This window comes from Mobula hypostoma, chromosome 21 (genome assembly GCF_963921235.1).
Source record: "Mobula hypostoma chromosome 21, sMobHyp1.1, whole genome shotgun sequence".
Taxonomy (NCBI): Eukaryota; Metazoa; Chordata; class Chondrichthyes; order Myliobatiformes; family Myliobatidae; genus Mobula; species Mobula hypostoma.
The window spans coordinates 5060779-5074827 of NC_086117.1; the positions used below are offsets into that span (position 1 = coordinate 5060779).

The 14049-nt window shown below is 41.1% G+C and overlaps 1 protein-coding gene across 5 annotated transcripts in view; it reads right to left on the reverse strand.

The window, feature by feature from the left end:
• The window catches only part of strbp (spermatid perinuclear RNA binding protein), a 287597-nt gene that overhangs the window by 46215 nt on the left and 227333 nt on the right, over positions 1-14049 (reverse strand). For 4 of the 5 annotated variants that reach the window (XM_063073347.1, XM_063073345.1, XM_063073346.1 and 1 more), the window contains 2 exons: positions 11247-11387; positions 9838-9964 (listed from right to left, as the gene is read on the reverse strand). In XM_063073347.1, coding sequence (XP_062929417.1) covers positions 9838-9964; positions 11247-11387 — 268 coding nt within the window. Of the gene's footprint in view, positions 1-3113; positions 3120-9837; positions 9965-11246; positions 11388-14049 lie in introns of all 5 variants that reach the window. The other variant, XM_063073349.1, reaches the window with a different exon arrangement.

The window sequence follows — 14049 nt, forward strand, 5'->3', positions numbered from 1 at the left end:
GTAATTGCTTCTTTGCTTTACGACATTCCGGCTTACAAACCTTTTCATAGGAACGCTCTACCTTCGGATGGCGGGGGAAACCTGTAATTGAAGGATTTACTGCATTTCTAATCACCATTAACAGCAAGTGGAAACAATATGGTTAAAATATTTGGTTGGATTGTGCTGGACTCTACGTTGGTTCTTTATGCCTGACTCAGATTTGTGACCTAGAGAGCTCCACATGACTGAACTGGCCACAAAAAGGAACAGGCACGTATATGCCGGAAACAGTGCCCCTGCTTACAGGCAGTTTTGATGGATTTCTGATAGCCTTTGCTATCAAAGGAATCTTTCCGTGTACCTTGGAGAACACTATAACTGGTTGCATTGCTGTCTGTTATGAAGGGGTAATAGGACAGGATTGGAAAAAACGCTGCAGAAACTTGTAAACTCAGCCTTCATGGGCACTAGCCTCACCAGCATCGACGATACCTTAAAAAGGCAATGCCTCAAAAAGGTGTCATCCATCATTAAGGACCCCATCACCCAGTACATGTCCTTTTTTCCTATACACAACTTAATGCTTGTGGAACAGCTTCTTTCCCTCTACCATCAAATGTATGAATAGACAATGAACACATGCACCTCAATATTTTTGTTTTCTTTTAGCACTACTTATTTATTTTTAAACTATATCTTATTGTACTTTAGATTTTTAAAATTATGTATATACTGCTGCTGGAAAGCAACAAATTTCTCAACACATGCCATTGATACTAAACCTGATTCTGGTTCAGTTGTTTCTAATGATCAGAGGTAATTATGTTTCTGGCTCCCTCTGTCTAAGTAGACAACGGATGCGCCCGGTTCCGGGGCGCAGACCTGGGCGATGAATATGGAGATCCTGGGCTGCCCAGACATCAAGATCCCCCTCTCGGCCTCGTGGATGTAGTTCAAAGGAATGCGAAGCAGTACATTGGCATTAGCTTGGCTGCGGGAGCTGACATGATACATCCTCCAACCGCCTTAGGGGCTCCACTCTGGATTTGTGTAGGGTTTACTCCTTAGCCTTCTCTTCTCCCTAACCGTAACCCTGGATAGGGGCCCATACCGGGTACTGTCGCCCGGAGCCAGCTGAGCCCAGGACTCGTGTAAGGCAGGGTCATCACGCCCTGTAGTAGTGACATATGGAGCTACTACCCAAAGGTAAATATGTACAGTTGCAATATGTCTAATTTATTGGACAGTGCTAACAGTACCAGATTGGAGGTGAACAGATATAAATATAAAACAGCTTCTCAACTTGATACCGTACTGGCATAATTGGACTTAATGCTGTGTCTGGCGGCAGAGCAGGATAATAGAGCACTAATATGTGACCTCCAGCAAGTTTCACAATTCCACATTGCAGAGCACACAGGGTCAGATGCCTGGAACATGCTGATATGTGTACAGGTGTCCCCCACTTTTCGAACATTCGCTTTACGAAACCTCACTATTACGATACACCTACATTAGTTACCTGTTTTCGCTAACAGAAGGTGTTTTCACTTTACGAGAAAAGGCAGCGCGTGAAAAAAGTAGCGCATGCCCCGAGCAGCTGCTTCTCCCCCGAATTCAGAACTGCATTCTAGCCGGCATTGCTTAAACACGTGCCTGTGAGCATCCGTTTGCAAGATGAGTTCTAAGGTATCGGAAAAGCCTAAAAGAGCTCGTAAGGGTGTTACACTTAGCGTAAAACTAGACATAATTAAGCATTTTGATCGTGGTGAACGAAGTAAGGACGAAGTGAGCTTGGTTTATGGAAGTTGACGAAGATGATGTTGAAGAGGTTTTGGCATCCCATGACCAAGAACTGACAGATGAAGAGCTGATGCAATTGAAAGAGAAAAGGATAATAATCCAAACCGAATGCAGTAGCGAACGGACCGAAAGTGAAGTCGTCCAGGAACTGAACGTGAAGCAACCGCGTGAGATTTTCGCTGCAATGATAAAGTACGACTTTAATTTTGAAAGGGTACATAGGTTTAGGGCATATTTGCAAGATGGTCTGAGTGCTTACAAAGAACTGTATGATAGAAAAATGCATGAGGCTAAACAGTCAAGCAAGCCTTCTAGTCAGCCACAGCAGACGACGAATCTTGACCTTCGACATCGAGGCAGGCAGACATAGAAGAAGATGACCTGCCTCCCTGATGGAAACAGATGACGTGTCCCACCTCCCCAACCCACGGGCCGCGGACCGATACATTGCCGTGGAGAATGGAGCCCTGCACATCTTTAAGAAAAAAGCCGAAATAAACAAGCTACTTAATTAGGTGCTTTTACTATATGTTACTGTTATTTTAGGTTTTATGTGTTATTTGGCATGATTTGGTAGGTTATTTTTGGGTCTGCAAATGCTCACAAATTTTTCCCATATAAATAAATGGTAATTGCTTCTTCGCTTTACGACATTTCGGCTTACGACCGTTTCATAGGAACGCTCTACCTTCGGATGGCGGGGAAACCTGTACTGTAACGAGCTGGTGCTTCTCTCCTGTACTGCTGTTCTGGCTCTCTGTAAGATCTGGCCAAATTAAAAACTTGACACTTAGTCATCCAAGTCACATGAAGATCTATGAGAATTTTTTGTTAAAGGAGAATATCCTTCCTACAGTTAGGACAATCTTTTTAAAATATAAAAAGGTAAGCTTTATTTGACACATGTACACTGAAACATACAGTGAAATGCATTGTTTTGTGCTAATGACCATTACAGTTTGAATATGAGATGGGGATTGTGTTGTGTATTTAATATTTCGGTAATATTTGAGTAATATGTTAAATACATTGTTTGATTAAGCATTCTTTTAAATAATTTACTACAGGTTATATGTAAAACCATAAAACCAGGGCGAACCAAAAGGGTCAGACCAGTTAAGCTCACAGATCTCGATTTTGCAGATGACATAGTCCTGCTCTCTGATCAGATGGAGGAAGCACAGCAGCTACTGACAAAAGTGGAAATAGAATGCAATAAAGTTGGACTTCACCTAAACGCTAAAAAGACAGAGTACATGGCGTTTAACTGTGATGAAGGTACTCTCAAGACTGTAGAGAATGATACCATTAAGAAAGTCTTTGACTACAAGTACCTCAGGTCAAGAAAGATGAGTTCGGAGAAGGACATAAAGATACAGAAGGCGTTGGCATGGAGGGCTACGAACGACATGAAGGAAATCTGGAAGTCGAACCTGACCACAGGGCTTAAAAAGAGGATCTTCATAGCAGTCATAGAGGCCATTCTTACGTACGGATGCGAGACATGGACACTCACCAAGAAGATGTGAAAGTCTCTAGATGGTTGCTATACACGAATGCTCCGGGTGGTTCTTGATGCGAGTTGGCAACAGCACATGACGAACGTTGAGCTCTATAACAACTTACCGATGCTCTCCACTAAAATTGAGGCAAGGAGACTGCAACTAGCGGGGCACTATCTACGCCACCCCGAGCTACCTGCCAGCCTAGTCATCATACGGGAGCCCAAGCACGGGAGGATGAACCCTGGGCGCCCTCCCAAGACTATGGTCAACACGCTCCTAGAAGACAGTGGCACGGATAATGTAGATGAACTGAACACACTGATGAGGGAGAGGGAGAAGTGGAGAGTCTGTCATTGTGCCCGGCGCCAGCCCCCTAGGCCTGAGTCGACGTAGTAGTAGTAGTAGTATATGTAAAAGTAAATGAATTGCATATGTAGGAACCTCGCTTAAAGGAAACACGAACTACTTGCATTTCTTGGCACTGGTTTTCCTTTGAATTCGTTTAACGTCTTGGAGTTACAAACATTAACAGCCAGCGCCTCTTCTCCAGGGCACCACTGCTCAATACAAGAGGACATGGCTTTAAGGTAAGGGGTGGGAAGTTCAAGGGGGATATTAGAGGAAGGTTTTTTACTCAGAGAGTGGTTGGTACGTGGAATGCACTGCCTGAGTCAGTGGTGGAGGCAGATACAATAGTGAAATTTAAGAGACTACTAGACAGGTATATGGAAGAATTTAAGGTGGGGGGGATTATATGGGAGGCAGCATTTAAGGGTCGGCACAACATTGTGTGCCGAAGGGCCTGTACTGTGTTGTACTATTCTATGTTCTATGACAAGGTATTTTTAAAACAAACCTGAGATGGTTACCAACTGACTAAAGCGCAGTGAAATGTTCGAGTTAAGAAAAAAGCACAGCGGGGAACAGAGGAGTAAAAAACAATGCAGCACGTGAGGAGACAGTTGAGTTAAAAAAAGGACAGAAAATGGGTTCATAAACAGTAAGGACCGGGTGATAATGATCATAAAAAAAGAGCAGAGATGGCTGGCTACTCTGGAAAGACTGACACGTTTGACTGCTCAGTGGGTAACTGGCTCATGTATACTAAACTAACTGAACATTTTGAAACAAACAAAATAGCAAATGAGAAACAAGTACCAATTTTGCTAAGTGCATTGGTTTAAAGGCATACAGTTTGCACTAATCAAACCTGCTGAAATGAAATGAGCTTTGCTAAAATTGTGAAAGCAATGTTGGAACATTTAGAATCAAAACCACTGTTGACTGTAGAACACTTTAGGTTTCATAGTGGAATCACAAGGAAGGGGGTGTTCTTCTCAGTATGAGTATCTTAATTGAAGAGATTGCCTGAGCATTGTCAGTTCAATGATGGACTTTATGATGCACTGAGAGATCGTTTAGTTTGTGGAAACTTACAAGAAAGCACTCATAAACAGCTCCTAACTGAAGCACAACTTAAATTTAAAAGAACAGTTGAAATTTCTGCAACAATGGAAACAGCAAACAGACGCAACTGAGTTGCAGTCAGGAATGAAAGTGAACGTGAACAAAATTGCAACATCTATACAGAGGCCTGCCTGGCTGAACAAATTGTGTTTCCATTGTGGCAGGGGCTCACACACACCAGACCAATGCAGATTTAAATGCAAAACTTGCAGAAAGTGCAACAAAAGGACACAGAGCAGACAAAAATAAATGTACTGCACAGGGAAGAGAAGAAGCTAGTGTCAAGTTGCAGTTTCAAAAAGAGCAGTAATCTGTATGCTATTGATGAAAAATTTGATAATGATGAGTGACACAGGACTAAGTAGCCTTAAGATTTACAAAGCAAAAACAAACAATAAATAAGCAATATGACTTATGTGAGAAGTGAACAGCAAATTAATTACAATAGACACTGGCTTGGTTGTATCAGTCATTCCATAAAATGAGTTTGTATGGCATTTCAAAGGTACTGAACCAAAGCCTGCAGGTATCCAACTAAGAACTTATCCTGGAGAAAAGTTAACTCCTATGGGAATGACATTTATAATAGTGAAATACAACAACCAACAAGTCACACTGGGCTTGTATGTGGTAAAAACAGGAGGGCCAGCATTGTGGGGCCTTGATTGGTTGTTACAACTACAACTTCATTGGAGATCCATCCACCATTTGCATGCCACATCCACTGCAGTAGAGTCAACTGAATGTGAATTAAGAAATGTATTGGATGATGCCATAACTGGCTCCATGTTGTACACCATGAACCATTGCCCCACAGAGGGCAAACAGGTGTTGGTGCCAACCCCTGTGCCTCTGAGTGGAAAGCATATTGGATTAAGGAAGGTCCATGGTGCTCAGAGGAAGCATCAAAGTGACGAAATGGCTGGTCTGACACAACAGTTTTTGTAGGCAACATATCTGAGAAAGCTTCTGATATGTTAATCAGGCAGTTACTTGTGATTTTATGTTGGAAGAGAGTTCAAGGAGCTTCAGGAAAGTTGCAAGCTTTTGTGAGTATAAAGAATTAGATTATTGCATAAAGATTACCACATGAACTTCAATTGGGAGACAAAAAGCTACTTGTAAAAATAAATGCAAAAGCTAAAGCCCAGTTGGATGAATGGAAGGCCATAAAGAACGGAGTCAATGGAGATATGAAAACAGAAGATTCAGTTGATGATCTTGTGGAGGAGGATACTAAGAGGAGAGACCAGATCATAAAGGGAGCAATAGAAAGATTAATAAGAGAATACACCAGTGACCTAAATGCACTTTCCCAAGATCAAGGTCCTAGAAAGAAAAAATGGAAGGCGAGAAAAAGAAAGACAAAGAGTTGAAAAGGAGAGAAGAGAAAGAGAAAGAAGCTGCAGTTAGGAGAGGAGGATCGAAGTAGGTCCAGAGAGAAAAGCTGAGAAAAGGAGAAGAAAGATGTCCAGAGTTACCAGAACCACTGCCTGCAGTACCAGAGTCAACTCGTACAACCACTACGAAGCAGGCCGCAGAACTCAGGTTTGTTTTCACAGCCACAAGTCTCACTTGCCAAGCAGGATGAAACCCCTTGTCAGGAATTACGTTAATCCACAAAAGTAAGCACTCCACAGCCCACAAGTATTGCCAAGCTTATGGTGCCGACAAAGCATGCCCACAGCTTACTAACCCGTATGACATTGGAATGTGGGTGTGGGAGGAAACTGGAACACCTGGAAGAAACCTACATGGCCATGTACAGAAAGGGTTGGGAATAGAACTATGATTGCTACTACAAAGTGTTACATTATCTGCTACTCTTTTATGCCACCTAGAAAAGCTGAAAGGTAGTGAGGAAGCATTAATACATCCTGAAGTAAATGCATATTAGCTGAAGGTCTGCAGAACTGAGGTATTGATCTGGTCAAATGTTATGTTAAGGGATTGAATTACAATTGTTCGTCATACTGATACTCATACTATTTGTCGATGAATCTTCGTTCTTTAAAAACTGTGAAGCCAGCTGAGGAACCTTTATTAGATAAAATGTCAAGAATCTTATTGTGATAATTAATCCTTGACAGCTTCACTGACAGGTACAAGTCTAAAATATGACAAAAGGTATCCCTGGTCAACGCACATCTTCTGCATTCATTAGATATAGTGGCCTGGCCAAAGCACGGGTGTTTTTAAACAGGATATATGTTTAACTGGAGGAGCAGACACAGCATTCTTTTTTTTTATTTCTAGATATCTTGAATATTATCTCATCAAAGTCTTTAGAACTTTCATTCTGTTTTCAACAGTGGTTTCAAAATATGATTTAAAATATTTAAAATTAATATTTAATTTAAAATATTTAAATTTAAAATATGATTCATTTTTAAAAATTTCTCACTGATAATTAAAATTAACAAGAACAAATTGCGTTCTGTTCTAGCTGCCTCATTATAGGAAGGTTGTGGAAGCTTTAGCGAGGATACAGGAGATTTACCAAGATGCTGCCTGGATTAGAGAGCATGTCTTATGAGGACAGGTTGTGTGAACGAGAACTTTTCTCTTTGGAGCAAAGGAGGATGAGATGTGATTTGATAGAAGTGTACAAGATAATAAGAGGTATAGATCGAAAAGAGACATTTCCTAGGGTGGAAATGGATAATATGAAGGAGCATAATATTAAGGTGAACGGGAGGAAAGTATGGTGGGGGAGGGAATATGAGGAGGGCTAAGGCACCGGTGACCCCTGTTTCCATCCGGGGGGGTCAGTGTGGACATGGTGGAGGATTACAAATACCTGGGGATACGAATTGACAATAAACTGGACTGGTCAAAGAACACTGAGGCTGTCTACAAGAAAGGTCAGAGCCGTCTCTATTTCCTGAGGAGACTGAGGTCCTTTAACATCTGTCGGACGATGCTGAGGATGTTCTACGAGTCTGTGGTGGCCAGTGCTATCATGTTTGCTGTTATGTGCTGGGGCAGCAGGCTGAGGGTAGCAGACACCAGCAGAATCAACAAACTCATTTGTAAGGCCAGTGATGTTGTGGGGATGGAACTGGACTCTCTGACGGTGGTGTCTGAAAAGAGGATGCTGTCCAAGTTGCATGACAACTTGGACAATGTCTCCCATCCACTACATAATGGACTGGTTAGGCAGAGGAGTACATTCAGCCAGAGACTCATTCCACCGAGGTGCAGTACAGAGCGTCATAGGAAGTCATTCCTGCCTGTGGCCATCAAACTTTACAACTCCTCCCTTGGAGGGTCAAACACCCTGAGCCAATAGGCTGGTTCTGGACTTATTTCCTGGCATAATTTACATATTACTATTTAATTATTTATGATGCAACTGTAACGAAAACCAATTTCCCTTGGGATCAATAAAGTATGACTATGACTATATCAAAGATAAGTCGCTTTTAAACAGATTTGTAGGTATGTGGAATGCACTGCCAGGGTAGGAGTAGAAACAGCTACATTAGGGGGATTTAAGAATTCTTATGCAGATGGATGTTAGAAAAATGGAGGGCTATGTAGGAGGGAAGGGTTAGATTGATTTTGGAGTAGGTTAAAAGGTTGGTACAACATTTTGGGCCGAAGGTCCTGTACTGTGCTGTAATAACAATGCAAGCTTAATAATATGCACAGCTTTAACTGGCACAGATGACCTGAATGTTGATCAAAACAATTTAAATCTTGTGCAACACACTACAATTTAAATCATTTGTCCTTCCAATAATACCATGAGATGATGGATATATCCGGAAGACTGGAAAATCGCAAATGTTATTCTACTCTACAAGAAGGGAGAGAGGCAGAAGAAAGTCAATTATAGGCCGGTTAGTCTGGCCTCAGTGGTTGGGAGGATATTGGAGTTGATTATTAAGGATGAAATCTCAGGTTACTTGGAGACACATGATAAAATAAGCTAGTCAGCATAGTTTCCTCAAGGGAAACTCTTGCTTGACAATCTGTTGGAATTCTTTGAAGAAATAACAAGCAGGATAGACAAAGGAGAATCAGTTGATGTTGTGTACTTGGATCTTCAGAAGGCCTTGGACTAAGTGCCACACGAGAGGCTGCTTAACAAGTGAAAGATTATAGCATGGTTAAAGCAGTGGCTGATTGGCAGCAGGCAAAGAGTGGGAATGAAGGGAACCTTTTCTGGTTGGTTGCTGGTGACTAGTGGTGTTCCATGGGGTCTGTGTTGGGACTGATTATTTTTATGGTATATATTGATGACTTGGATGATGGAATTGTTGGCTTTGTTGCAAAGTTTGCAAATGATATGAAGACAGGTGCATGGGCAGGTAGTTTTGAGGAAGCAGAGAGGCTACAGAAGTACTTAGACAGATTAGGAGAATGGGCAAAGAAACGGCAGATGGAATACAGTGTCAGGAAGTGTATGGTCATGCACTCTGATAGGAGAAATGAAAGGGTTGACTATTTTCTAAATGGAGAGAAAATACAATAAACTGAGATGCAAGAGACTTGGGAGTCCTTGTGCAGGATTCCCCAAAAGTTAATTTGCAGGTTGCGTCTGTAATGAGGAAGGCAAATGCAATGTTAGCATTCATTTCAAGAGGACTGGAATGTAACAGCAAGGATGTAATTTTGAGACTTTATAAAGCACTGGTGAGGCCTCACTTGGAGTATTGTGAGCAGATTTGGGCCCGTTATCTTAAAGGATGTGCTGAAACTTGAGAGGGTTCAAAGGAGGTTCATGAAAATGATCCCAGGATTGAATGGCTTGTCAGAAGACTGAGGGGCAACCTCATTGAAACTTATTGAATGGTGAAAGGCCTTGATAGACTGGATGTGGAGAGGATGTTTCCTATGGTGGGAGAGTCCAAGACCAGAGGACACAGCCTCAGAGCAGAGGGGCGTGCTTTTAAAACGGAGATGAGAAGGAATTTCTTTAGCCAAAGAGTGGTGAATCTGTGGAATTACTTGCCATAGGCAGGTGTAAATTTAAGGCAGAATGGCCTAATTTTGCTCTTATATCTTATGTACGAAGTGAACCATGTTACCTTCAATAAGATGTTGAATGCTTTGGTTAAACAGTGCAGCATACCTGGTGTTAGATACCCTGGAGCAGCTGTTACTGCTGCGCCGGCAAAAGCTCCTCTATTCAAAGCTCCTCTGCCTCTGCCCCTGAGTGACTGGACGGCAACCGCTGGAGCAGCTATTGGACCCTTAGTCTGTGAGATAAAAGGCAGTACAATCCATCAGGGAACAACAGCTTTATCAGGTTTTTAAAATTATAAACCAAAGCATATTTGTTTTAAGGTTAGTTGTAAGTCCGTGGGTGAATGGGGTTTCTGGCGGGGGGGGGGTAATACCTCTGGTGAAGGAGCTTGTCATGTCTATTCTGGGGCAGCTCACTCACCTTTGGTCCCACCAGACACTCAGCTCTCACCTGTGACTCTAAGCAGCTGTTTGCATGTGACAACGGTCACCCCAGTACACTGCTTTGACAGGTGGGCTAAACCAGAAGAGGGTAGACGAAGGGCCTCATACCCTGGTGAAATAGGCACATGCCATGCCTGTGCTGGCATGCAAAGTCAGCTCTGGTGGACTAGTCGGATGAGATTAACAATGAGATCCAACAGTCAGGAAGGTGGTCTGGAGTATTTGTGGAGAGCAAAGGGGATGATGAGGCACAGAAGAAGTCATGGTCATCCACTACAACCAAGGAAGACCCCAGATGTGATGACTGCTTGTACCACTGGACATGGACTTCTGAGGTCGAGAGAGTGGAACTGCCCCAGTGTAATAGCTTTGCGACTTAAAAAATGTCCTTGCACAGGATTTCCTGTAGCCTTTGGGTATGGTAGACAACCAACACAGTTGTCAGTCAATCTTGTCATGACCAAATTACACCAGAAGGTGTGATGCATCTTTGCAGTACACGAAATGTGAAAAATGATAAAACACTAGAAAAAAGTCAACAGATTCATGTAAAGATACATGAATGAAATGCACCTGTGTTTTATTGGCCCAGATGAGCTGAAGTTGATAGGACATACTTTTCTTCATGAAATGTTTGCACATTCAGGAACAAAGTTAATCAAAACTCTTTGGAGTGAAGGAGGATGAGAGATGACTTGATAGAGGTGTATAAGATTGATTGGACAGCCAGAGATTTTTTCCCAGGGTAGAGATGGTTAACACGAGGGGGCATAATTTTAAGCTAGTTGGAGGAAAATAGAGGTAAGTTTACTTTTAACATAGAGTGTGGTAGGTGCATAGATACCACAGTAACGGTTGATGGTAGAGGTAGATATATTGCAGACATTTAAGAGGCTCATAGATAGGTACATAGATGATAGAAACATGGAGGGCTATGTAAAGAGGGAAGGGTGAGATTGATCTAACAGTAGGTTAAAAAGTCAGCATAATACTGTACTGTGCTTTAATGTTCTATGCTCTATTTTAGTCTTAAATGTAGCAGAGGCAGATAAAAAATTATAGAACTCTTACCGGAGGACCAGTCCTCTTTTTCTTGATGTTGGCAGCACTGGGACCAGAGAAGAGCTTTTCAAGGGCAGCTAGAGCAGCACTGGCCTTTGCTACTTTCTTATTAGGACCTGCTCCCTTGAACTTCTGACCATCCACTTCCACCTGAGAAAAAAATAGAGTTTTTTTCAAACTACTTGGTAAACTATTACCATAGACTCTTATTTCTAACTTTTAAAATAAACACTGAATAATCTTTGTAGGTTGGAGTAACAATTATTATTTAATATGGATTTATAGTGTACTTATGACAAAAATAGCGATATACTGTATATTCAATGGGGCTATAGTACTTAACAATCAATGTTTTTTAAAACATCACCTCAAGTATGAGCGCATGCATACCCAATTAGTATGCTTTCTAATAAATATTATACTTCTGTGACTTCTGAAAAGGAATTTCAAACATTTAAGCATGAATCAGAGATTAAAAATGTACACATTCCTAAAAAAATTGTTCTTCCAAGAGAATTAAGATTATCTAAAAGAACAACCTTCAAACATTTTACTTTCTAGCTTTGCAGCAATGAGCCTTGGTTACCTGCAGGAAGCACGTTTTGACTGACAAAGGAAGAATGTGACATCACGTTGGCTACACTATCTCCTAATCAGGCTAAAAAAACGGCCTTTGAGAGAACTCCAAAGCATTAGGTGGTAGATAGAAAGAAGTTGGAAGTGGGCTGCCCCATTTCCCATTTTTAATGCCTTTCGCAACATATGGAATTTGTATCTGCACACTCAACCAGCTGTCATAAGTGAAACAAAGCACCGTGAGAGTTCTAAACACAAGAGGTGCTGCAGATGCTGGAAATCCAGAGTAACACACACAAAATCCTGGAGGAATTCAGCAGGTCAGGCAGCATCTATGGAGAAGAATAAAGAGTTGACGTTTTGGGCTGAGATCCTTTGTCAGAACCAGAAAAGGAAGGGTGAAGAAGCCTACCTCCACTTCCTTTCTCCTCCTCGTAGAAGGGTCTCAACTTGAAACATTGATTGTTTTTTTCCTTTCCATAGATGCTGCTGGACCTGCTGAGCTCATCCGGCACTTTTCATGTGTACTGTGAGAGTTCATTTGCTTTAAGGTTTGCACTGAAAATTATTGTTCCACTAATTGCTTAATAACTCAAAAAGCTTTAAGGAACCTACATTAGTACTCGATAAAAATCTGCACCAGGGATTTAATGGAATGAATCTCCACAGTATTATAGGTTCTATGAACTTTATCCTCTTTCAAGAGATCTACATTTGCATTCAATTCAAAGCAAGTATCACTCTTTCTTCAGTACCATTATTCCTCTTCTTTATCTCTAGTATTATTTGCCCTGTTCATCTATCATACAGTTGTTTCTGTGTTTCTGAACTATGCCTTACTTTCTTCACCTCAAGTTGATGTTTCCCCACCTTAAGTACATGCCATGCTTCCTATCTATGTGGATTTGATTCATGGTCTCCTGTCTCAGCATCTCTGCTTAATAATTTTAATTTGTTTGCTTTTATCTCAGTAGCTAAATGACTAATTATGTATTCATAACTGCAATCCTATAAACATTAATTTCAGAAGTAGAGCACACTACCATATTGTGTTTCGCAGCACTTGTGAAGGATAAATTTCTAAATGTGACTCCCTGGAAGTGTTTGATTATAGTTTGATTTTTTTAAGCAATTTTGTTTATTTACCACAGTTAAGTTATCCACTCCTGCAGCATGTTATTGCATAGACTGTAGAACAAAAGTTCCATTAAATGTCAATCTTAACACTATTCCAGTACAGTCACTCATTAAAGTGATTTTCTATTCAACAGAATGTGACAGGACCAAAGTGACAAATCAGGAAAGTAAAGCAACTTGATAAATTATGCACAAAAGAATAGTTGCTCAGTCCTAACATACTTAGTGTTTTAAAGCCTTCAGCGAAAGTGGCAAATAGATAGTGTGGTGCACTATGATAATCAAATACTTCTTATTTAGTTACAACAGCATAATCAATGCATACAGTTTGGAACATTAAATTAAACTTAAGATCTCAAAGTATTGTAGGTGTACCGCACTCCAGCCCACGCTGTTCTCTAGTGGAGGATTAATTGAGTTGCAGAGCTTTAATATTACTTACACAGACGAAATGTGCTTTGTACTAAACCCTTTACCAGAAAAGGTTGCAGTTACCACTATCAAGGAGGATATACAGGAGCCTGAAGACACACATTTAAGAATGTTTCAGGAACAACTCCTTCCCCTTCACCATCAGATTTCTGAATGGACTATGAACCCATGAATATTACCTCACTTTTTGTACTATTTATTTGTTTATAAGAATGCCTGGGGTCTGATGAATAAGTTTGCTGATGATATGAGGATTGGTGGAATTGTAGATAATGAGGATGGTTACCTAAGGATACAGAGTGACATAGATCAGCTAGCAAGTTGGGTGGAGTAGTGGAAGGTGGAATTTAATCCAGGCAAGTGTGAGACCATGATTACTACCTCACAATTTAGATTATGAGAACACTCAGTCCTCTTTTATTGTCATTTAGAAATGCATACATGCATTAAGAAATGATACAATGTTTCTCCGGAGTGATATCACAGAAAACAAGACAGACCAAAGACTAACACTGACAGAACCACATAACTATAACATATAGTTACAGCAGTGCAAAACAATACCATAATTTGATAAAGAACAGACCATAGGCACAGTAAAAAAAGTCTCAAAGTCCCAAGTTGATTCACTCCCGAGTCCCCGACAGCAGGCGGCAAAAGGGAGAAA